Source organism: Erythrolamprus reginae, chromosome 8 (assembly GCF_031021105.1).
Source record: "Erythrolamprus reginae isolate rEryReg1 chromosome 8, rEryReg1.hap1, whole genome shotgun sequence".
NCBI classification, from domain to species: Eukaryota; Metazoa; Chordata; class Lepidosauria; order Squamata; family Dipsadidae; genus Erythrolamprus; species Erythrolamprus reginae.
In genome coordinates this window covers 983101-1008205 of record NC_091957.1, presented here as the reverse complement: position 1 = coordinate 1008205, position 25105 = coordinate 983101, and the positions used below count along the sequence as shown (strand labels likewise).

The 25105-nt window shown below is 46.7% G+C and overlaps 2 protein-coding genes across 8 annotated transcripts in view; both read right to left on the bottom strand.

The window, feature by feature from the left end:
• UBAC1 (UBA domain containing 1) overlaps positions 1-16143 on the bottom strand; it is a 20440-nt gene extending 4297 nt beyond the window's left edge. The window contains exons 1-9 of the mRNA XM_070759543.1: positions 15943-16143; positions 12181-12301; positions 10713-10786; positions 8874-8981; positions 7405-7507; positions 5342-5450; positions 2331-2556; positions 1084-1170; positions 7-113 (exon numbers count right to left, since the gene is read on the bottom strand). Of these exons, the coding sequence (XP_070615644.1) occupies positions 7-113; positions 1084-1170; positions 2331-2556; positions 5342-5450; positions 7405-7507; positions 8874-8981; positions 10713-10786; positions 12181-12301; positions 15943-16080 (1073 nt within the window). The 5' untranslated portion in view covers positions 16081-16143. The remainder of the gene's footprint in view (positions 1-6; positions 114-1083; positions 1171-2330; positions 2557-5341; positions 5451-7404; positions 7508-8873; positions 8982-10712; positions 10787-12180; positions 12302-15942) is intronic.
• Positions 16144-22440: 6297 nt separating this feature from the next.
• NACC2 (NACC family member 2) overlaps positions 22441-25105 on the bottom strand; it is a 69223-nt gene continuing 66558 nt past the window's right edge. For all 7 annotated transcript variants that reach the window (XM_070758596.1, XM_070758597.1, XM_070758595.1 and 4 more), the window contains one exon: positions 22441-25049. In XM_070758596.1, the coding sequence (XP_070614697.1) occupies positions 24547-25049 (503 nt within the window). In that variant the 3' untranslated portion in view covers positions 22441-24546. The remainder of the gene's footprint in view (positions 25050-25105) is intronic.

Sequence of the window (25105 nt, the reverse complement as noted above, 5' to 3'; positions counted from 1 at the left end):
CCCAGCTGCACCACGGGGTTTTCTAAGATGGCTTGGAAGAGAGGGCTGGCAGGGTCGATCCCCTTGTCTAAGTCTTCCGGAGTCGGCTTCCGGTCGCCCAGCAGCCACTCGCACTGAGCGGAGGGAAGAGGAGGAGAAAAGGGTGAGACCTTTGCGTCCGTTCCAAGGAGGAGAGGAAGTAGGAGCAAATCCTCCGAGTCTGTCGTTGATACCCTCACCTCCCCGAGGTTCGACTACTGCAACGCTCTCTACATGGAGCTACCTTTGAAGAGTGTTCGGAAACTTCAGATCATGCAGAATGTGGCTGCGAGAGCAATCATGGCTTCCCTAGGTTCGCCCACGTCTCTCCAACACTCCATGGCCTGCACTGATGGCCGATCAGTTTCCGGTCACAATTCAAAGTATTGGTAATGACCTTTAAAGCCCTACATGGCATCGGACCAAAATATCTCCGGGACCGTCTTCTGACAGACAAATCCCAGCGGCCAATAAGGTCCCACAGATTTGGCCTTCTCCGGGTCCCATCGACAAAACAATGTCGTCTGGCGGGACCCAGGGGAAGAGCCTTCTCTGTGGCGGCCCCAGCCCTCTGGAATCAGCTCCCCCCAGAGATTCGGGTGAAAAATGGTGTTTTTGCCTTTTAATTACCCCATCTAGGAGGAGACATTCTGGGAGTTGAGGTCCACTAGTCTTAAAGCTGTCAAATTTGAAGACTCCTGGGTTAGGAGTTAGAGCTGCAAGGGTCTTTCAACCTGGCAAGTTTAAGACTTGTGGTCTCCAACTCCCATTCCTGAGCTAGCGTGACGGGAGGAGGAATTCCGGGAGTTGAAGTCCAAATATCTTCAAGTTGCCACGGTTGGGAAAAACTGACCTAGGTGCGTCTCCTACTCTGAAAAATACAGGGGATCCCACCCGCTGCCTTCAGGGGCTTGGGAGAATAGGTTGACCCCTTTTTCTCTGTGGCAGCCCCTCAAGCATCGGGAGAGGCTGTCTGGTCCACCACCCCCTCCCCTGGACTTAAGGCCCCCGGATAAGCTCCGTGGGAGAAGTAGGTCAGCTCTGCTTAAGTCGGGAGAAACTCACGGCCGCGTTCTGCTGGTTGTTGTTGACCCTGAGGGCGTCCACCACTTCTTTCTCGTCAAAGCCCATCTCCATTAAGGCTGCCACTGCCTGAAAGAAAGAGAACCATGGGACCGTTTACAAGGGGGGGGGGAACCAGATCCCGGGACCCTGAATGGCTGGGCATCCCCTTGGCCAGCGCTTGTTCCAGTGGAAATTAAAAAAAAAATACTATTTTAAAAGCTGGAGGCTTTTCTCTATTAGATGTCCCACGTGGGTAGGGAGTGACGGGAGGCATAGCTCCCTGGGGTGAGAACGAAAACAGGCAACAGTTGGAGGAAAATATTTTTTTATCCCGTGGGGATTGAGCTAAAAAGAGAACAGCTCAGTGGGAGGGGGTGACTCCTCTACCAGCTGCCCTGAAAACAACAGGAAGTCCTTGAGTTATGACAATAGAAACATAGAAACCTAGAAGACGGACGGCAGAAAAAGACCTCCTGGTCCATCTAGTCTGCCCTTATATTATTTTCTGTATTTTATCTTAGGATGGATCTGTGTTTATCCCAGGCATGTTTCAATTCAGTTCCTGGGGATCCTTCCTTCCTCATTCATAGAAACATAGAAGATTGACAGCAGAACAAGCCCTCCTGGTCCATCTAGTCTGCCCTTAGACTATTTCCTGTATTTTATCTTAGGATGGATCTATGTTTATCCCAGGCAGGTTTCAATTCAGTTTCTGTGGATTGACCAACCACGTCTGCTGGAAGTTTGTTCCAGGCATCTACTACTCTTTCAGTCAAATCATATTTTCTCACATTGCTTCTGATCTTTCCCCCAACCAACCTCAGATTGTGCCCCCTTGTTCTTGTGTTCACTTTCCTATTGAAAACACTTCCCTCCTGAACCTTATTGAACCTTTTCACCTATTTAAATGTTTCGACCGTGTCCCCCCATGAACTGGAAGCAAAGAAGTTTCCAAGAAAAAAACAAGACTGCAAATTTCAACCATGCAACCACTGGGCACTGCAGGCAGCTGTAAACTTGGGTTGGTGGTCAAATGCTTGAAATGCAGCCGTGCAACTGCAGAACTGTGTGTTTGTGTGTTGTCAGAAACCTGAAATTGGATAATAGCTTTTTTTTTGGGGGGGGGTGTCTGTTGTAACTTTGAATGGTTGCTAAGTGACCACTCATAAGTCGAGGACTCTTCTAGTCCTGGGAGTCCATTGTACATGGGGGCTGGCAAGTGGGGGAACCCGGAGCAGGGGGAGTACCCGCGGATCTGGACGGAACTCTCGTTTCCTTCGTATCTTCTTGAATATTTCGGTCAGCTCGTCCTTCAGCTCCTCCGCTGAGCTGGCCCCGTTGACCGCCTGGGGGGTGGCGCACCCCGCTTCCTCGGCTGCGCTTTCCACGGGGACGTGGCCTGGCATGGGGGCATCGACCGTGGGGTCGTCCGCATGCTCGATGAGCCACTCCATGGCCTGCGTCACAGACATGCTGCAGGGCGAAGGACACACGTCAACACACACACAGCACAGAATCACAGGTATAATATACGAGGTGTGTTCCAAAAGTAATGCAATTATTTTTAAAAAAAGCAATTCATTGAAAGATTTGCACACACACATAAAATGCTTCCAAGCACTGTCCTTGGGCCTCTACACATTTTTTCCAGTGACTCTGCCGTGACCGGTACGTGCCCTGGAAGGCGTCTTTGGGGACCTCTCGCAAGGTCTTCGTCACGGCTGATTGGATCTCTTCTATGGAGGAAAAACGCGCCTTGCCACAATGCGCTATGGGTCCGCGAGTTCCTGGTCAAACACCAGGTGCCAACGCTGCCCCCCCCCCCCCGTCCTGACCTCGCCGCAGCAGGCTTCTTTTTCTCCCCAGCCCTGAAAGGAACCCGATTTTCGTCCATAGAAGAAAAACAGGTTCACAGAAGACGGTGGCGGCCCAGCATGGAGCTTGAAGTCAGCGCTTATGGGTCCGTTCTCCCCACCCCGAGAGAAGAGCGCTAGGTCCTAAATGGAGGGGAAGGTGCCTTTGGAGGGCAGGCTGAAACGGGGCGGGGGGCGACGGTCACAGTTGGAGCAAAACAAGGTAGAAACCTATTGTAAAATTCTTCCCCCAGTTTGCCAATCTAACGATTCTTTTTGAAGCAACAAAATGGCAATATGGAAAAATACATGACAGTTTAGTTGGATGTGTTCCCATTCCTAAGATTTTTGTTAGAGGGGACAAAGTTTTTGCTAGATTTTTGTGACCCATTTGACTACATAATGGATAGCGATACCCATTTAAATTTGAAAAATCCATTCGCAATATACATATGCAATAAGAAGTTGAGGGCCTACTGTTCTGTTTGCAAGGTTTCTTCACCTAAGCATTTACATATAGAGTTTTCTTCCGGGACCAGCAAATGGGTTCCAAGATCTAAGAGAAAGTTTGGCTGCTTGGGGGCATAGTTCCCTCTAAGCTGAGCAGTGAGCAATTGCTCACTTAAAAATCATCATCAACTCAGAGTTTTCCAAACCTGCCCAGAAGCCGAGAGGGAAAGAGTGAGAGGGAAGGAGAGAGAGAGGAAGAGAAGAAGAGAGAGAAACAGATAGAAAAAAGAGAGGAAGGAAAAGAGAAAGAAAAAGAATGGGAGTAAGGAAGAGAGAAAGAAAATCAAAATCTAGTTTGAAACTAGCTCAGCTATTTAAGAGGCATTTTGATATTGATAGAGTTGCCCTATTATGAGCTCACTGTTATAGACACACAGTACAGTATTTTATTTTGAAATTCTCTGAGGCAAAACAGGGTGGGTTTTTTATTTGTTTGTTTGTTTATTTGTTTGTTTATTTATTTATTATTTCTGTGCCGCCCAGTCCCGAAGGGACTGCCGCTCAGACACTATACTTTTCCGCCCACCCACCCACCCCAAAAATTAGAGGGAACACTGCTTGGGGGTCTCTTTCACTTCAACAGCCCCCTCCAAATCTCAATAAACACAAATGAAGATGTGTAGATAAGGTTCACGGAGAATATGAACTTTTACATGAAACATTCTAAAAGCTGTTCCATTTTTTTCAATCTTTATTTGTAAAAATGTATTCTTCAATACAAATTGCAAGAAGGGTCAAAAATAAAAATAGCCAGGCTGACAATTTCTGTGCCAAAAATATTTTTATTAATTAACGCAGCATTTTTCTCCTATTCCTTAAGTTTGATTTTTAGTGTTCTGTTATCTGTATTCACTACCTAACAGTAAAACATTTCTTTCTAGATGTTTTAGCATCTTTTTGGGTGATAGACATATTGTTCTAAGGGCAGAAACATATATTGCTTCTTTTCCTTTCTTTAATTTCTTAGGTTTAGTACTTTCTTTCTCTGCTTTGTGGGACATTGTTTAGAATAGAATAGAATAGAATAGAATAATTTTATTGGCCAAGTGTGATTGGACACACAAGGAATTTGTCTTGGGTGCAGATGCTCTCAGTGTCCATAAAAGAAAAGATACATTGGTCAAGAATCAGGAGGTCCAACACTTAATGATTGTCATAGGGGTCAAATAATCTGGGTTTGGGTGAAACTTGACTTTGGTCTTCAAACCTGGCAAGTTTAAGGCTTGTGGACTTCAACTCCCATTCCTAAGGTAACATGACTAGTGGATGAATTCTTGGAGTTAAAGTCCACAAGATTTGAAGCTGTCAAGTTTGAAGTTTGTAAAAAAGTATTCTGCTACACTGGTATTTTAGAATAGAATAGAATAGAATAGAATAGAATTTTTATTGGCCAAGTGTGATTGGACACACAAGGAATTTGTCTTGGTGCAGATGCTCTCAGCGTACATAAAATAAAATATACATTTGTCAAGAATCATGTGGTACCACACCTAATGATTGTCATAGGGGTCAAATAAGCAATGAAGAAACAATATTAATAAAAATCTTAGGATATAAGCAACAAGTGACAGTCATACAGTCAACATGGGAGGAAATGGGTGAAAGGAATGATGACAAAAACTAGGAGAATAGAAGTGCAGATTTAGTAGAAAGTCTGACAGTGTTGAGGAAATTATTTGTTTAGTAGAGTGAGGGCGTTTGGGGAAAAACTGTTCTTTTATTAAACAATATAATACTACCTTTTCAGAATACTTTTTTCCTTGTTTTCCTCCTCTAAAATCTGGGTGCCCCTTATTTACCGGTGTGTCTTATAAACCGAAAAATACGGTATGTTCCTTGTGTTGACATCTCTCTCTTTCACACACACACCCACACACACACGAGAGGCTACCTACTGGCTGAGTCGAAGGGCTTTGATGGCCCTGCTTTCAGGGAAGCCCATTTCGGTCAACTGGCGCAGAGCAATTTCGTCCACTCGGTCATCGTCGTCCTCATCCAGCATGGCTGGAGAAAAATACAGAAAGGGCCGAGTCAGGGAGGATGGGAGGGAATCTCTAGGTCAGGGGTTCCCAACGCGGGGGGCAATTTGATTTTTAATGGGGCCAATTGGGGCCTTGCTTAAACCAGGTTAATTTATTTATTTGTTTGTTTGTTTATTTATTTAATTTGTATGCCACCCCTCTCCGCAGACTTAATGGCCTTTTAGGCTTCCTCCTTTTGACTAGCAAGAATTATTATGCCATGGGAAGATTTTAGAGATGCTTAGGTGGGGCCTGGCCAAACAAAGGTTGGGGACCACTGCTATAGATTACATAGGCGTGCAAAAAAAATATTTCTCTTAATCGCCGCACTTGACCTTGTACTTTCCTCAATCATTTTTTGGTTCTGATTTCAAAAAGGTCTAGAGTTTTTCTGTAGCAGGTGTCGCTTCCACGGAGCAATCATCATCATTATTATTATTATCAGAAGCAATGTGAAAAAATATTATTTGACTGAAAGAGTCATAGATGCTTGGAACAAACTTCCAGCAGACATGGTTGGTCAATCAATAGGCTGGCTCTGTTCAAAAGTGCTATTGCTAACATGTTGTAAGCCGCCCTGAGTCTAAGGAGAAGGGCGGCATAAAAATCGAATAAATGAATAAAATCCACAGTGACTGAATATAAACATGCCTGGGATAAACCTAGATCCATCCTAAGAGAAAATACAGGAAATAGTCTAAGGGCAGAGTAGATGGACCATGAGGTCTTTTTCTGCTGTCAATCTTCTATGTTTCTATTATAGGGTATAGGAAATATAGTGGCGACGTTAAGAAAACAGTAATTACCAGATACATTGAAAATGTAGAAATGATGTACAGTGGTCCCTTGACTTTCGCGGGTCTGACTTTCGCGAAAAGTCTAGACCACGGATTTTCAAAAAATAAATGAATAAAATATATGTTTCCCCTGCGGGTTTTTGGGGGGTAATTAAAACCAGGAATGGAGGAGGAGGGAGGGGGAGGGAGGAAGGGAGTGTCTCCACTTTGTGGAAATTTCACTTTCGCCGGCGGTCTTGGAATGTATCCCCCGCGAAAGTCAAGGGAACACTGCAATATTATTATTTATTAGATTTGTATGCCGCCCCTCTCCAAATAAGAAAAGTGCTTCTATATCAGAAAGTTTATGTGATAGAGCAAAACTAAGCATATTTCTGGAATCAGTACATCGACCTCCATAAAACAGACATAACTGCCTTTGCTGATGATTTTTTTGTGTTGCAAGAATCCCAGCGACCAGTTAGGTCCCACAGAGTGGATCTTCTCCGGGTCCCGTCAACTAAACAATGTCGCTTGGCGGGACCCAGGGGAAGAGCCTTCTCTGTGGCGGCCCCGGCCCTCTGGAACCAACTCCCCCCAGAGATTAGAATTGCCCCCACCCTCCTTGCCTTTCGTAAGCTACTTAAAACCCACCTCTGCCGCCAGGCATGGGGGAACTGAGATCCTCTTTCCCCCTAGGCCTTTACAATTCTATGCATGGTATGTCTGTATGTATGTCTGGTTTTTATAATAATGGGTTTTAACTGTTTTTTAGTATTGGATTATACTGTTTTGTTACTGTTATTAGCCGCCCCGAGTCTGCGGAGAGGGGTGGCATACAAATCCAATAAATAATAATAATAATAATAATAATAATAATAATAATAATAATAATAATAATTTACTTTACAGCTGTGTTACCAACTGAACAATTGTACTGTTTCACTTAGCGTCCAACTGGGGCAAGAAATGTTGAGTTTTCTTCTGACTTTAGGCCAATCGTCAGGAGAGAGGTGGGTTCAAGTCCTGCCTAGGGCCTCTCTCCCTCTCTCTCTCTCAGGCCCACCTCGCAGGGTTGTCGTTGTGGGGGAAAAGAGGAGGAGAAAGCTGTATTGGAAATTATGTTAATTAATAGAAATAAATAAAATATTTCCCCTGTACCATTTGCCTTCTTGAAGAGTTCGACAGCGTCTGGGTTCAGTGCTAAGAGCTTCTGGGCCACTTCGATGAGCGAGACCAAGATTTTCCGAAGCTCCGTCTGAAACTAGAAGGAAGGAGAACATTTAATGTACCTGAAGAAACTCCCCCCCTCCCGCCCCCCAAATGCCTCTTTCCTTCTCTTTGGCATTTCAGCTCCAGCACTGATTAAGGATTAATTTCAAATTAACTGATTGTTTTATACATGCCCCTCTCCCCTTTTTTTCCTTTTAAATTTCCCAGGCTTTAAGAATCTCAAAAATGACAATTGGCCTTTTAAGACAATCTGTGGGCCTGTTTATTCTCCCCCCCCGGAGACACTCTTAAATGTTGCCTGCTTTGCAGCTGCCTTGACGTCCACAGCTCCTGCTCTGAAGATTTTGGGTGATGTTCAAGGTCCATTCCCACCCCCCCCCCCAAAACGCCTGCTGTCTTTTCAAGAGCTCGGTTAGGGCTGAGATGAAATTACGGCCTTGATGATTGACGCCAAGGGCCTTTGGGGTGGATCTGCTCCCTGGAATGATTTCAGATTGGGATTCCCAGGGATTACCATCCCGCCTGAGGCTGTCATTTCTCTTTTAAGGAAGCGTCTGAATTGACAACGGCAATTACAGCGGCAATTGAGCCCAAAATTTAGAAACAGAAGATTGATGGCAGAAGATTGGCGGCAGAAAAAGACCTCCTGGTCCATCTAGTCTGCTCTTATGCTGTATTTTATCTTAAAATGGATCTACGTTTATCCCAGGCATGTTTAAATTCAGTGACTGTGGATTGACCAACCACGTCTGCTGGAAGATTGTTCCAAGTATCTACTACTCTTTCGGTCAAATAATATTTTCTCAGGTTGCTTCTGATCTTTCCCCCAACCAACCTCAGATTGTGCCTCCTTGTTCTTGTGTTCACTTTCCTATTAAAAACACTCCCTTCCTGAACCTTATTTAACCCTTTAACGCAGAGGTCTTCAAACTGGGCAACTTTAAGACTTTTGGACTTCAAGAGAATTCTGGGAATTGAAGTCCACTAGTCTTAAAGTCGCCCAGTTTGGGGATCCCTGCTTTAACGTATTGAAATGTTTACATCATGTCCCCCCTTTCCCTTCTGTCCTCCAGACTCTACAGATGGAGTCCATGAAGTCTTTCCTGATCAGTTTTGTGCTTAAGACCATCCACCCTTTTTGTAGCCCGTCTTGGGACCCCTTCAATTTGATCCATCTCTTTTTAGGGGTAAGGTCTCCAGAACTGGACACAGTATTTAAAAGCCTCTTGCCCCCCGCTGCCAAATGAAAGCGACGGTGGCTGTACAGAGAACAGAACTGCCTCCTCCCGTTGCGGTTCCCCTCTGAGGCTATTATGGGATGCCCGGATGCTGGGCCTGGAGAGAAGTAGGCCGAGGGGCAGCCCCCCCCCCCCCCCAGGAAGAAGCCAAGGACTCACGTCTCTCATGTTGTGGTGGGCCACACTCCGATCCACGGTGTGGGAGGGGAGGTTGGTGGTGGCCTTTAGGATCGCTTCCTTGTCGGGCGCCTTCTGCTCCTGCTTCCGCTAAGATAAAGATAAACTGAGTTTATCTTTAAGTTGGGAGGCCTGTCTTTATTCATTCATTTATTAGTTAGATTTTATTATTTATTAGATATATAAACTGCCCTTCTCCAGTGAACTTATGTATTTGTCTCTTGCATTTATTATTTTCGAAATAATTCAAAGTGGCAAACATAGAAACCTAGAAGACTGACAGCAGAAAAAGACCTCCTGGTCCATCTAGTCTGCCCTTCTACTATTTCCTGTATTTTATCTTAGGATGGATCTATTTTTATCCCAGGTGTGTTTAAATTCAGTTCCTGTGAATTTTGTTCCAAACATCTACTACTCTTTCAGTCAAATAATATTTTCTCAGGTTGCTTTTGATCTTTCCCCCAACTGACCTCAGATTGTGCCCCCTTGTTCTTGGGTTCACTTTCCTATTAAAAACACTTTCTTCCTGAACCTTATTTATGTATCTACCTTCCTCCTCCTATTATTCCCACAACAACAACAACCTTTTGAAGTAGGTTGGACTGAGCGACAAAGACTGGCCCAAAGTCACCCAGCCGGCTTTCACAGCTAAGGTGGGACCAGAACTCCCAGTGCCCTGGTGATGGGCCCAAAATCACCCAGCTGGCTTTTGTGATAAAAGTTCACTTTGGCTTCACGGGGTACAAGAGTCCAGGTCGGTGTTATTGTTAATGCTATGTGCATGACTGCAGAAAAGATAAGGGCTGCCAACCTGCCTTCCATTGAGGACCTGCATAATGCACGAGTCAAAAAGAGGGTGGGGAAAATATTGACTGACCCCTCGCATCCTGGACATAAACTGTTTCAACTCGTCGCTAGAGAGCCCTGCACACCAAGACAACTAGACACAGGAACAGTTTTTTCCCGAATGCCATCACTCTGCTAAACAAATAATCCCCTCAACACTGTCAAACTATTTACTAAGTCTGCACTACTATTACTACTAGTTTTTTCTCATCATTCCTATCACCCATCTCCTCCCACTCAGGACTGTATGACTGTAACTTGTTGCTTGTATCTTCAAGATTTTTATTAATATTGATTGTTTCCTCATTGCCTATTTGACCCCTATGACAATCATTAAGTGTTGCACCTCATGATTATTGACAAATGTCTCTTTTATGTACACTGAGAGCATCTGCACCAAAGACAAGTTCCTTGTGTGTCCCATCACACTTGGCCAACAAAGAATTCTATTCTATTCTATTCTATTCATAACTAGTTGGGTGTTACACTATGTAAAGCAAAGCAGCAATATATCTTTAAAAGGTTTAGTCCATTGTTGCTTTAAGAGCTGGTGATGCAGTGAGCCATAAGAGGGAGAATTGTTACAACAATTCTTACAACAACTTACAGAGACGTGTGTAATAAGAACTATGTATTCTCATGTTGGTTTGTATATTGAGAAGGCTGATTGATGTATTTTGTGAATGACTAGGATTGTTACTGACGCCGATATTTGATAAATGTAAATAATATTTATATACTCCAGCTGTCTGGTCTGGCTATATATAGTACTACTCATATCTCTGGGTTATTAGCTGGATATCTTCTACTTCCACGTTTTCCTCTGTCTATCTTTCGTAACTTAGAAGTAGCACAGCTTACTCCTTATCATCATCTAACAGATGTGACCCAAGGATGAAACTGGGGACCAGATGATTAAAAAGCAGCGTTGGAGGCTGAGAGTCTTTCCACATCTGGGACCCTGGGAGGACTCACCTTTTCCTCGGCAGACACCTCAGCCATTTTGGGGAGTGCTGGAGGGGCCCTTTTCTTCACTAGGACCAAAACATCTAAGGAGACAAGAAGAGAGATGGAACGAGACACTGTGGCTGCCTCCATTTCCTGCTGTGATAGGATGAAAAAAGTTTGGAGGAAGAAAGAAAAGAAGGTCTTCCCCAGTGCCAAGAGGATCGAGGGAGGGAGAGAAAGAAGTCAAGAATGGAAAGAGGAGAGGAGAAGGGGTGAGAGGAAGGATGAAAGTTTAAGTTTTATTAAATATATAGGCCACCCAACTACTGATGGACTTTGGGCGGTGTACAATAGTATTTGAAAGCAAAAAAGAATGGAAGGGAGGGAGGAAGGGAAGAAGGGAGGGAGAGAAAAAAGTGAAGGATGTAAAAAAGAGAGGAGATGGGAGGAAGGATGGAAGGATAAAAGGAAGGAAGGAAAGGAGTGAGGGGGAGAAAAAAGTGAGGGATAGAAAGATGGGAGGGAGGATGAAAGTATAAAAGGAAGGAAGAGGGAGGGAGAGAAAAAAGTGAAGGATAGAAAGAGAAGAGATGGGAGGGAGAGAGGAAGGTAGGAAGGAAGGGAAAAGGAAAGGAAGGGAAAAAAGAGGAGGAAGGACAGAAGGAAGAAGGAGCCAGTAAATACCAAGGGAAGCATCAGTGGTCATTCTGAGGCAGAAGGACAGCTCCTATCTGGGCAAGAGGGGGCCAAATGAGCAGCGTCTCTTTGCTACAAGGGTTCAAGCAGAGCCTTGGGTGGCCATCTTCCTTCCCCCTAGGTCTATACAATTTATGCATGGTATATTTGTGTGTGTGTTTGGTTTTTAATAAGGGTTTTTAGTTATTTTAAATATTAGGTTTGTCATATGCTGTTTTATTATTGTCGTTAGCCGCCCCGAGTCTATGGAGAGGGGCGGCATTATTCTTATTCTTATTCTTCTTCTTATTATTTATTAGATTTGTATGCCACCCCTCTCCGTAGACTCGGCATACAAATCTAATAAATAAATAAATAAATAAATAAATACATCTGCTGGGGATCCCATTGTGGTGGATTCCTTCATTTGGAAAGCAGGTTGGACTGGATGACCTCCAAAGTCCACTTTCAACTCTTACACATTCGTATTCCCTGCGTTGAGCCTGCTGTCAAAATAACTATTGTACAGAATTGGCTGAAACTGACCTTCCATCAATATTGGAGACAGCTCTCCAAATCCCGCTCAACCTTTCCCCCTCCCATTCTCTAAATTTTGGGGGGCGGGTCTGAACCCTGTGTGACCTTTTGTCCTTCCTCCTCTTTTTTCCTTCCTTCCTTTTATACTTTCACCCTTCTTCCCATCTCTTCTCCTCGCCTTTTTCCATCCTTGACTTTTTTTCCCTCTCCCTCCCTCCTTTCCTTCCTTCCTTCCTTCCTTCCTTCCTTCCTTCCTTCCTTCCTTCCTTCCTTCCTTCCTCACCTTGATCCTGAAGGTTTTCCTCCGAGACCGTCTTGGTGTCATTCAGCACCTTCTCCGAACCAGCGTGGATGAGTTTGTGGTGCGTCACACATTTCGGGTCTTCGAGGCTGCCCGGCATGCACTGCAGGGAGGGGATCGGTGGAGAGGGAGGAGGAGGAAGAGCAAAGAGGGAGAATGAACCTTTGAAAACAGCTCTGTCCTCCTCATCACGGGGCAAAACAGCCTCTTGGGGGGGGAATGTAAAAAAAAAACCCTGGATGGAGGAGAGAGAAGATAAGGAGAGTCCAAGAGGAGAAGAAAACTTATCAGGAAAGACTTCAGGGACTCAATCTGTAGAGTCTGGAGCAGTGTTTCCCAGCCTTGGAACTTGAAGATATCTGGACTTCAACTCCCAGAATTCCCCAGCCAGCATTTGCTGGCTGGGGAATTCTGGGAGTTGAAGTCCAAATATCTTCAAGTTGCCAAGGTTGTGAAACACTGGTCTGGAGGACAGAAGGGAAAGGGGGAACAGGATCGAAGCATGTTGAAGGGTTAAATAAGGTTCAGGAGGGAAGTGTTTTCAATAGGAGAGTGAACACAAGAACAAAGGGACACAATCTGACGTCAGTTGGGGGAAAAATCAGAAGCAACGTGAGAAAATATTATTTGACTGAAAGAGGAGTACAGTGTTCCCTCGATTTCCGCGGGGGATGTGTTCCGAGACCGCCCGCGAAAGTCGAATTTCCACGAAGTAGAGATGCGGAAGTAAATACACCATTTTTGGCTGTGGACAGTGTCACAAGCCTTCCCTTAACACTTTAAACCCTAAATTACCATTTCCCATTCCCTTAACAACCATTTACTCACCATTATTACTGGTACTTACCATTGAATAAGACACCTAGTGATCCTGATATTTATAAACATTTATTAACAATAATTATTTTTTTTGTTATTTATTTGCAAAAATTATTAGTTTGGCGATGACATATGACACTGTACAGTGTTCATTCGATTTTCATGGGTTCAAACTTCACGGAAAGCCTATACCACTGTTTTTCAAAAATATTAATTAAAAATACTTCACGGTGTTTTCCCTATAACACGGTTGTTCCCGCCCGATGATGTCATATCCCATCGCCAAACATTCCTCCGCCTTTAATAAATATTTTTTTAAATAAACTTTAATAAATAAACATGGTGAGTAATAATCTAAATGGCTGCTAAGGGAATGGGAAATTGCAATTCAGGGCTTTAAAGTGTTACTGGAAGGCTTGTGACACTGTTCATAGCCAAAAATAGTGTATTTACTTCCGCATCTCTACTTTGCAGAAATCCAACTTTCGCGGGCGGTCTCGGAACGCATCCCCTGCGAAAATTGAGGAAACACTGTAGATGCTTGGAACAAAATTCCAGCCGGCGTGGTTGATCAATCCACAGTCACTGAATTGAAACCTGCCTGGGATAAACATAGATCCATCCTAAGATAAAATGCAGGTAATAGTATAAGGGCAGACTAGATGGACCAGGAGGTCTTCTTCTGCCGTCAATCTTCTATGTTTCTAATTGGGTACGAAGCACTTAACCACCAGCCTCAGGGAAATTCTGTGGTTGTAAGTTGAGGATTATTTGTACAAACCGATCAGTAAAGTAATGGGAATTTCTACACACATGTGAGGTTCCTATAGGGTTTTGCATGACTTTCTTCTGTGCTAATGTCAAGGCTGGTTTATTTTTACCTTCCCCCGCGATGACCTTTTACAGGCGGCAGGAGATGTTATCAACTGATCCCGAACATAAGGTTTGCCACTCTACATAAAGGTCTGAGTTGAGATCCCTGTCAACATCCCCATTGGCTTTTTAAAAACAAGGGGGGCAATAGTCATTCGCTAAAATATTGCTCCTTTGGAAATCTGTGCCCGTTTAAAAAAGAAAACAAAATTAAAATGGAAACACTAAGAGCTTCTCCCTTTTTGTCTCAAAATAAAGTGAGCAGTTGACCTAGAATTAGACTAAAGATATAGAAACATAGAAGATTGATGGCAGAAAAAGACCTCCTGGTCCATCTAGTCTGCCCTTATTCACCTGGTGTCCCCCAAAAGTTCAGTAAAACTCATATTGGCCCATTTTGAGGGTTGCGTTTCTATGTTTTGAGTCACAAAATAAAATGGCCCTTAGTTTTAATTAGGATTTTAGATATTAGTTCCTTTTTCTTGACTTCTTGTTATTGTTGCTGTTATTATAATTTTATACTGTTATAAGCCTCCCTGGGTCCTTCGGGATTGGGCGGCACAGAAGTCAAATTAAATAAATAAATAAATAAATTTGACTTTAAAAAAAATCTCTTTAGCAAAACCCTCCATATTACACAACAGCGTGAACTTTGTTCTCAAAACATTTGTACCCCCCCCCCCCAAAAGGAATATGCAATAGCAAACAACCAAATGCACATTTTTATCTTTTACGGAAAGCATCTGTTCTGGGATATTTTGGTCTTGGAATGTTATTTTATTCTCAGTCTTCATTTCTCAAAATAACTTTGAAGTGCAAAGTCAGGGTTGGCTCAGGACACGTCTGTGTGGCTGTTAAATAAGGCAGTTTCTATGTTTTTCAATTGATCTGAATTCAGCTGCCCCATAACCTCACACCAGCCCCCCCCCCCCCCAAAAGTGGTTTCTGTTGGTACAGCCTATTAAACCTGGTTACTGCAAGCATCCCCTCAGGTACCAAAAGCAACTGGGCAGATAAGCCCCCATCAAGGGTTCCCCACTGAAACCCTCCCAGCCCTGCCCTAGTTTTTAAACGACCTGTTTAAGCGTCAAAAGACTCCAGTGTTCAAGTATATGGTCCTCAGTGAAGGTCCCGGATGTTTTCAAACCAGGCAAGCTTTCCACGTGGATTTGGAGCCTGGACTGGCAAAGAATGATGGGCATTGTATTTAGAAGGGATGAGGGTGTCTGGCCGTGACGGCAGAGGATTATGGGCATTGCCGTCGAGCAGATTGGAAACACTGCTTTGCCACCTGGCCGGGGATGATAGGAGTTGAAGGCCTTGACCTCCAAAGGGACAGCAGATTTAGAGATGAGCTGGGCTGGCTGGGAACCATGGGGACTCAGTCCCATGGGAAGGGCTTTAGGTGGCTGGCTATGATGGGCTATGTAGCCAGGAACTCCACACAGTGGTGGCTGAGGATGATGGGCACTGTGGACAATGCCCTCTAAAGGGCATGATGGGGTTCAGGCTGGTCAATTAGAATGGGCTATGTAGTGCATCGCTTTGAAAGTGTGTGGAGGATGGGCACTGCAGTCCATCCAGTCTGAATGGCCTCCGCGGAAGAGGACGGGGGCACAGCACAAAGGACAACAGAGCCCATCACTATTGGCAGGGGCTGGCTGGGGATCATGGACACCGGGGTCCCCTGCCCTCTCCAAGGGCAGCTCAGAACCGACCAAGGGAGATGGGCTTTGTAGTCCACCACCTTCTTCCAGGGACTGGGGGGCAGTCCCGGCTGAGGATGATGGGCCCCATAGCCAGCCCCTTTCTGAAGGGCGGGCGGGCTGGCTGGGGATAATAGGCACCGGGGTCGGCCTCTCGAAGGGCAGCTGAGGACCGGCCAAGGGAGATGGACCTTGTAGTCCCCACCACCTTCTTCCAGGGACCGGAGGGGGGGGGGGAGTCCCGGCTGAGGACGATGGGCACCGCAGCCAGGCCTACGCAGTGGGGCCGGGCGGGGCTGGGGATAATGGGCCCTGTAGTCTCCCCCCCCCCGGTGGGAGGCCTTACGTGCTTGAGGCAGCGCTCCTTGAGGCGCTCGACGGCCGTGTCCTCGGCCACCTCTTCCAGCCACTCGGCGCCGTCCAGCGCGCAGATGCGCAGCCGCAGCACCTTCGCCGCGAAGATCTTCTCCTCCTGCACGAACATCGCCGCCGCCGCTGCCTCAGGGCCCGCGGCCCGGCCCGGCCCGGCCCCACCGACTGCCCCCCGCCCCGCGCCGGAAGTGGACGTCCCGCGCGGCACTACGGGAGTTGCAGTCCCGGCCGGAGGAGCCCCGCCCCTTCCGCTCTGCACGGTGGGAGGAAACACAAATGCCGTTCTTCTTGCGGTCGCCCCTTTGCGGCCTCCAGCGGCCGCGGCGGGGATTGCAGCCTCTTAAAGGCGCGCGGCTATACGGCATGGGGTGGGCCGGGTGTTCAAACTTTGGGGTTCAGCCCCCCCAGCTACCCAAGTCTCCCCCTTGCACGTGGATTCTCTTCCTCTCCGGGCAGGGAAAGGCGTCCACCCCGTTGGGTATGTCGGGCGTCTTGACCACATCAGCCATGCCAGCCTTCGACCACATTTTGGGGTGGCACCAATTCTAGAGGCGATGCAAGAGAGGGGGCTCTGCTGCTACGGACCCTCCGCTGTGGCCCAAGCTGCCTCCCAAGTAGAGCAGGGGGCCCCAGCCTTGGCAACCTAGGCAGCCGGGCGGCATGTAAATTAAATTAATCAATAATAAATAGATAAAATAAACTTTTAAGAAGGAGGAGAAGAAGATAGAGGAGAAGGAGGAGGAGGAGGAGGAGGAGGAGAAGATAGAGAAGGAAGAAGAAGAAGAAGGAGAGGAAGAAGAAGGAGGAGGAAGAAGAAGAAGGAAGAAGAAGGAGGAAGAGGAGAAGAAGAAGGAAGAAGGAGAGGAAGAAGAAGGAGAAGAAGGAGAGGAAGGAGGAGGAGGAGGAGGAGAAGAAGATAGAGAAGGAAGAAGAAGAAGAAGAAGAAGGAGGAGGAGGAAGAGGAGAAGAAGAAGAAGGAAGAAGGAGAGGAAGAAGGAGGAGGAGAAGGAGGAGGAGGAGAAGAAGATAGAGAAGGAAGAAGAAGAAGAAGAAGGAGAGGAAGAAGGAGGAGGAAGAAGAAAAGGAAGAAGGAGAGGAAGAAGGAGGAGGAAGAAGAGGAAGAAGGAAGAAGAGGAGAAGAAGAAGAAGAAGGTGACAGAGGAGAAGGAAGGAGGAGGAGAAGAAGGTGAAGAAGAATAGTAGTAGTAGTAGTAGTATTTTATTGGCCAAGTGTGATTGGACACACAAGGAATTTGCCTCCTGCTCTACTTGTGGACTTGCAACTTGCAACCATCTTTGCTTTGCTGGCTGAGGAATTCTGGAATTCGAAGTCCACAAGTCTTAAAGTTGCCAAGGTTGGAGACCCCTCAACTAGAGGTCAATGGTCGGAATGGTCATAGGCATACAAAACAGATGGCTAGACCCAGTGAAGGGCCACCAAGTTTTACTACCACACTGTGGGGGTGGCTCCTGCATTTTCTTTCAACCTCTTTCAGTGCAAATTGGGGGCTCTAGGGTGGAGCTCCATTTTCCCTACCCCAGTGCCTCCCCCCGCCGTCCGGGCAGTAGCCCACCCCTGGCCAGACCCCATCAACAGAGGTGGACATCCCAGAGAGGTAGCTTGACCATGCAAAGTGGCGCTCAATGACCCAAAAAGTGAATCCTGGACCTGCAGGAACACGCTAGGAAGAAGGGAAAAGCCTTCAACGATTGCATGGGCCCCTCTGGCTTGAAGGGGCCAAGACAGGAAGGACCTGCCATTCTTTTGGTGGTTTTATTAGGTGTGTTTTAGCCAAGTGTGTGTATCGCCTACTGCCTGTCTGTCCTTGTCAGTGGTATATGGCTTGCTGTGATGCCCTTTGTTAAAAGGGTATTATAAATGAATGATTATTATTATTATTATTATTATTATTATTATTATTATTATTATTATTATTATTATTTTCCTGGTGCCTTCGACCTGCGAGCTCAGGAACTGCCTTATAGCCCACTAACCAAGTTACAAGTCTGCCGGGCAACTGCCCAACCCGGTGGCTTTTGCACAGCGGATGCAATGTTGGGACCCCAGAAGTGGCTCCTGAGAAGAGGCTGACCCCCCACCCCCTTCTCCACTCTGCTGTTGTTCAAGAGAGTCATGAAGACCCCCGGTTCTCCCCCCTGGTCTTGGGCAAGCAAGATGTGTGTGTGTGAACCTCACTTCACTGCCCTTGCATCTTTTATCTTTTATCGCGTCTATTTTATTGCAATGCCTTTGTTGCATTGTTGAGTTGAATCGCTGAGAGTTAGGCAGCACACGCATTTCATAATCATCACTGTGGGCCAAGTCCCAGGACATGGGGAGTTCTAGTACCGCCCTAGGCTCCAAAGCCAGCTGGGTGACTTTGGGCCAGGCCCTTTCTTTGAGTCTTTGAGGTTGCTTTTTGGAGGGGGGAATAGGATGGATATTACGCTGCCTTGAGTTATTATTATTAATAATAATAATAATAATAATAATAATAATAATAATAATAATCTCATTTGCTGTGTTGTATTGACATAATAATAATAATAATAATAATAATAATAATAATAATAATAATAATTTGAAAACCATAGGAATTGACAAAATCTCCATCTGTCAATTGCAAAAGGCGGCTTTACTGGGATTGGTAAACATAATTCGCCGCTACATCACGCAGTCCTAGGTGCTTGGGAAGCGCCGGACTGGGGATGAAATACGAAATCCAGTATAGTGATGCTGGGTTGTATTGACATAATAATAATAATAATAATAATTATTATTTATTAGATTTGTATGCCGCCCCTCTCCAAGGGCAATAAAGGTAGGAGAAACATGTAATAACCAGCAGCTGCTGTTCAAATGCGCCTTGTGGGCAGGGTCCCGTGCTAGGGTGCTTCATCCCAAGCCTTGTTTATCAAATTTATTTCCTGCCTGTCTCATGATTCATGGGTTGCTTTGGAAGACGCTGGGGAAAGAAGAGGAGCGAGAGGTGTTGTTTTCAACATACTTTATTATTTTGTAAATGTGAATTTTACAAAGCATTTTCTCATTCGTTATCCCATTTTTTTTTAAATGGATTTTTTTTCGTCCCCACCTTCACGTTATATGAAATAGGTCTGACCACACTCTGTGCTCCTATGAAAGGATGACTTTAAACCTTGCTTTAGGGACTTGTATGCAGTGCAGGTTTAATAGATCATCGATCGAAGCTTAACGTAACAGTCTTGAGCAAGAAGATAGGAGAGAAATGGCACGTAAACAGCCAAAGGAAAAGAAGCGAGCGCGGCTGGAAAACGTCATTTTCGGCAGCGCTGCAAAAACTTCCCTCTAAGCACTGGAATTATTATTTATTATTTATTATTGTTATTAACAGTCATGAAATTACAGTACTATTGGATACTTTAATACAGGCTCTTCCAACATCATTGTTCCCTTAAGAGGCTTCACCGACTTGACAGTTTTGAGACTCAAGTTAAAAAATATCTATAGCATAAACTTCTGGTTGTTGTGTTTTTTTAATCATTTTGGAGTGCTAAAGAAAAAAAAAATAGTATTGCAAGGCTTGGCCCCCTCTCCCCGTGCCTGCCTTTCCCCCCCTCCCTCCCCCTCCCAGTTTCAGTCGCAAAAGTGCAAAAAAGGGGCGTGGGGGGCGGAAGGAGATTTGAGCCTTAAAAGTTTTGGAGAAGTTTCGAAGCGCCAGTGTCCTAAAAAAAAAGGGGGATTTTGGCAGATTTGAATAAAAGGGGTTTTCCTAGCAGGAAGTACAGGAATGTGGAATGGATCCCTCTCTCCCTTTTGAAAAAAAAATATCTCAAAGGTGTTTTTCAAAAGACAACTTGGAGTTTTTGGCAGTTGCCTCTTTAAAAGCACCTTTGGGGAAAAGGACGACCTAAGAATAGTGGATGTTTGAAACAAAACTTCCAGCAGACGTGGTTTTTAATAGGAAAGTGAACCCAAGAACAGGGGGGCGCAATCTGAGGTTAGTTGGGGGAAAGATCAGAAGCAACTTGAGGAAATATTGTTTGACTGAAAGAGTCGTAGATGCCTGGAACAAACTTCCAACAGACGTGGTTGGTAAATCCAGTCACTGAACGTAAACATGCCTGCAATAAACATAGATCCATCCTAAGATAAAATACAGGAAATAGTGTAAGGGCAGACTAGATGGACCAGGAGGTCTTTTTCTGCCATCAATCTTCTATGTTTCTATGGATGACTGAGAATCTCCGTAGACTTTTTAATTTACGTTTGTTTATATTTTGAATTTCTGGACCTCCCATTGCCCTCAAACTTTTTAATCTACCCCCCCTCCTGACCCCCAAAGGAGGCTTAAATCCACTGCAACTATTACGATTGCTGGTCCTATTGGGGGAGATCCAGACATCATCGTGGAAGAACAGACCCCCCCCCCTGTCATTGTGCCTTTGCTACATCAGAAATGTGATGGGCTGAGCTTTTCGCCCAGCAAAGATGTCCTTGAGGAGGGGGCCACCTCTGCAATACTTGGAACCACACCTGGGAATGGCATCAGCAACCAGTTTTGCAGGGGGGGGGGGTGTGTTGTAATTCATCTAGAGAGGAGCAGATTAGCTAAGTCTGCAAACGGAGATGGCAGGAATCAGGGCCAAGGGAGAAAATATGCCATGGGGGTTTTTTTTGCAGCAAAGGCAGAAGGGGGTCTCCTCCTCTCTTTGAGATCACCTGGCAGGTAAGGAGACTGCTTGCCCCAATGGCTGCCAGATTCACACACACACACACCCCGCAACCAAGAGATGCAGCAGGATTTTACAAGCCTTGGGCTGCACTCGGAGGGCCCTGGAAGGCAGGAAAAAATAAAACCTTATGCCTGTAAAGCTAAGGGGTCTTTCTTAAGGCCACATTGGGTGGGGCTGTGGTTGGGGGCCGGTGGGGAAGGGCCCAATATTTTAAAGTGGAATTTGGAGCCAAGTTGCTTAGGGACACACATTTATTTTAAAAAAGAGAGAATAAGCAGAAAAACAGGAAAAATAAAAGAAACAAAGGAATGGAAACCCTAAGAGCAGAAAGAAAGAAAGAAGGAACAGAGTAGGAAGAAAGAGGGGGATAGAAGAATGGAGGAAGGAAGGAAGGAAGGAGGGAAGGGCAGAGAGGAGGAGAGGAAATCAGAAAGAAAGAAGGAACAGAGGAGGAAGAAAGAAAGGGGGATAGAAGGATGGAGGAAGGAAGGAAGGAGGGAAGGGCAGAGAGGAGGAGAGGAAGGCAGAAAGGAAAGAAGGAAAAAGAAGGAAGGGGAGTTGTGTGATAGGATTCCACAGCAATTTCAGAGTAGAATTTAAAGCATTTCCCACCGAAGAAATTGAACCGAAAAGAGAAAAGAGAAACCAACATCAAAATCTAGAATATGGCTTAATACCAACTTTGGAATGGAGATGAATTCCTGGAACCTTAAGTTTCAACTTGGGCTTGGTGGTAGACTCCAAAGGGGGGCTCCGGAGGGCAGCCCCTCCCATGGAAGTGAAGACCACACATTGGGGAGAAGGGCCACGGGAGACCGACAAAATCCCCCCACCCCAAAAATAAATGGGACGAAATCCAACCCGGATTCCCAAACGTGGCCATCGCTAAAATCCATCCGAGTTTCCTTTTTGCCGTCGTCTTCTTCTTCTTCTTTAAAAAGGTGCTCGATATAACTTTTCATATACATATATAATATTTATATATATATATATATTATATATATAATATACACAGGTAATATTGCTAACAGTCAAGCATTCAGAATAAAGGTGCAGACATACCATAAATACGTATTTTCTCTTTTTTTTTCCCTAGGTTAAATCTACAGGATGTCATTCCCCACTCAGTTACAGTCCGAGAGCAGTGCCCTCCCCCCGAGGTCACCTGGCTGGGAAGCATGGGGGTCGGAATCCAACCCAAGACGGGAGCGCCAGGTTGGGGAAGGGCACGGGGTGGAAATAAATGGAGAAAGGGATCTGATAGGCCAGTGTTTCCCAACCTTGGCCACTTGAAGATATTTGGACTTCAACTCCCAGAATTCCCCAGCCAGTATTCGCTGGCTGGGGAATTCTGGGAGTTGAAGTCCAAATGTCTTCAAGTGGCCAAGGTTGGGAAACACTGTGATAAGCTACTGAAATCAAATACTTTTTTCTTTTTTCCCCCATGGGGAGGAAGCGGATAAGGCACTGAGAAAAAAACCAGGTGGTGATTAATTCCCCCCTTTGTTTCGTGGTCCTTTCGTGGCCAAAAGGGGTGGGGTTTGGGTTTTTTTTGGAGGGAGGGGCGGTGTCACTGTTTTCTCTCTGGGAAGGAGAAAGGCCTCCGAGGGGGGGCCCACCAAGGACCCCCGCCCCACATTTCGGGGTGCGGTGGGGGCCATTTAGTGCAAGCGGCTGGCCTCCCCCCTTCGGAGCCTGGGAAGGCCCCCCACCCTGCCTTAAAAAGTCTTCACATTGTCTACAGGTTTTTCTGTCATTTCTTTTTTCTCCCTTTTTCCTTCTTCTCGTCTCCAAACTCCCAGCCTGGTTCTTCCCCCCCCCCCACAACACGCCCCCCCCACAACTCTTCTCCCCCCCCCCAAAAAAAAACCCTTCCCAGAAAGACGTACATAAAATTGTGCTTGGTACAAAAATATATTCGAACTGTGCAACGCGATGCTCTCTTCGCATCCTGCTCTGAGCCGTTCAAGTATTGGCTTCCCTCCTGCGACTGTTACCAAGGGTGGGTTGTTTGGGGGGGGCTAGGACGGCTACCGGGGAATGGGAGGAGGGGGGGCAAGGTGGATCATCAGCCCCATGGCTGGCTGCAAAAGGAGGTAAGCGTAGGGGGATTTGGTTAGGGGAAGGAGACCACCAGGAGATCTCATCCTTGTAAAGCTGGGCTAGGGCAGTTAAAATAATTAACTTCTAGTTCCTTATTGCTGCCAGGAAAATAAATGGAAAAGTCCTTGAAATCTCCAAGGGGGGGGCAGCTCCCCTTTTCATCTCCCTGTAGTTCAACACCAAGCAAAACCACCACAGTCCGGAGGCTGTGCTGCCTATCACAACCTCCACCTCCTCGAAGCAAAGCCCAGTCACTGCCACAGGAGGAGGTCTTCCCGTTGTAGCTTGGAGGGAATGGCCGGATGGATTGGGGGGAGGAAGAGGAGGAGAGGAGGGGGGCAGGGAAATCCCAAGCCGGGGCCCATCATCCCCGACACACAGCGAGCAATTCTCCCTCTCGGACACAAAAGTTCGATTCAAACGCAAGGTCCATGCGAGCTACAGTTAAACCTCCTTGGCCAAACGACATGCATTTCGCGATAAGCAGCTCCCCCCATTCCCGGGAGAAGGAGCCAAGAAGCCCATGGTTCCCAGCCAGTCCTTATAACCCCCACCCCCCAAAATCTCTTATTGTGCCCTGAGCAACTAAGCAGGACCGGTTCAGGTGGCTTTAGAGCAGTGATGGCGAAACTATGGCACGGGTTGGATGGCACGCGAGCTGTTGCCCTAGCTCAGCTCCATCGTGCCTGTGTGTGCCGGCCAGCTGATTTTTGGCTCAGAGGCTCTGGGAGGGCGTTTTTGGCTTCCAGGGAGCCTCCAGGGAAACATTGGGAGCCAGGGGAGGGTGAAACACGAGCCTGTTGGGCCCACTAGAAGTTGGGAAACAGTTTCCAGCCTCCAGAGGTCCTCCAGGAGGTGTTTTTGCCCTTCCCAGGCATTGAATTATGGGTGTGGGCACTGACACATGCTCTTTCGGCACCCGAGGGGAAAAAGGTTTGCATTCACTGCTTTAGAGCAACGTTTCCACAGTCTTGGTGGTCGCTTTAAGACGGACAGACTTCGACTCCCAAGAATTCCTGGGGGAATCCCGCCGTTCTTAAAAGCGACCACGTTTGAAACCGCTCGTAGGTAGAAAAACCTAGATTCTCTCAAAGCCTAAACTCAAAACGCCTTTGGCCGAGAGCTGCTTTGCAAGCACACCCGAAGATTTGTCCTGCCCTCCAAGAACCGCGAAAGGATAGAATGGGCGGACGGCGGAGTTGGAGGAGAGGAATGGCGGGAAGGAAAAGATATCTCAACTTTTCTTTTTTTTAATGAGTGGGGGGGAATGGACCTCCTCGTTGGCTACACCAGTGGTTAGGGAGACTCTCTCCATGTTGCTCAACAATGCCAGGGGATTCAAAGCGAAGATCCGAGCCGAGGACCTGCGCCCAACGGAAGCGAACCAAACCGGGATCACCATCGTGCCTAACTTCTCCCGAGTTCTTTACTGGCGCTGAACACAGCCTGGTTCCTTTTTTGGGGGGTGGAGTTGGGGGTGAGTGGGGAAAGGAACCCCCGCTACTCCTTTCTGTCCCAATTTGGGAATAAAAGAGGGGGGGTGTCTTCCCACCAGGCGACGCCTTCATCGATGCTAAATACGAGCGGGCTCAAAAAAAAATATCAAATTTTCTCAGGCAACGGTAGCAGTTCAGTAGGTAAATGGTTGGTTTGATCGTATTTTTTGTTTTCGTTTCTAATTATTAAGAACATGCAAGCAGCTTTTTTAGGAACTACAGATCCTTCCGTAGAGCCACCCCCGACCCCCGGCGGGTGCGGTTCATAAGGAGGCCCCGTAGGCCGCCTCCGGTCGCCCCGCGGGAGTTTCCGGCCGGCCGGGGGACCCCGATCCTTCCTCAAAGGGCTGCGAGGTGCTTTGGGTATCGGAAGCCATGGCTTCTGGGCCGGCCGACTCCTGGATGACCGAGCCGGCCCCTTCGCCCTCCTCGCTCGGCTCGAACAAGGGGCCGGTCCCATTGCTCTGGTCGACCGTGACGGTGTTAGTTCTGAGGGCCACGATCGTCCCCGAGTCCCCTCTGCGTTCCGCGTAGATCCGCTGTTCGAACAACTGAGCGCCGGACGGCTGGAATTCGGGGTCCAGGAGGACGTTGGCGGCGGCGGTGGAGCCCATGACGGAGCGGTACATCTCCATCCCCTCGGGCAGCATGGACTTGATCTTGGGCAGCCAACGCTTGCGCACTCGGCGGGCGTTGGTGCACATGTCGGCTGCGATGACGTTCATCTCACTCTCCTTGAAACTGGGGGCAAAATTCTGACAATACACTGCAAAGACAGGCGGGGGAGGGGAGGGAGGGGGGAGGGTTTAGCCGAGGGAGGGA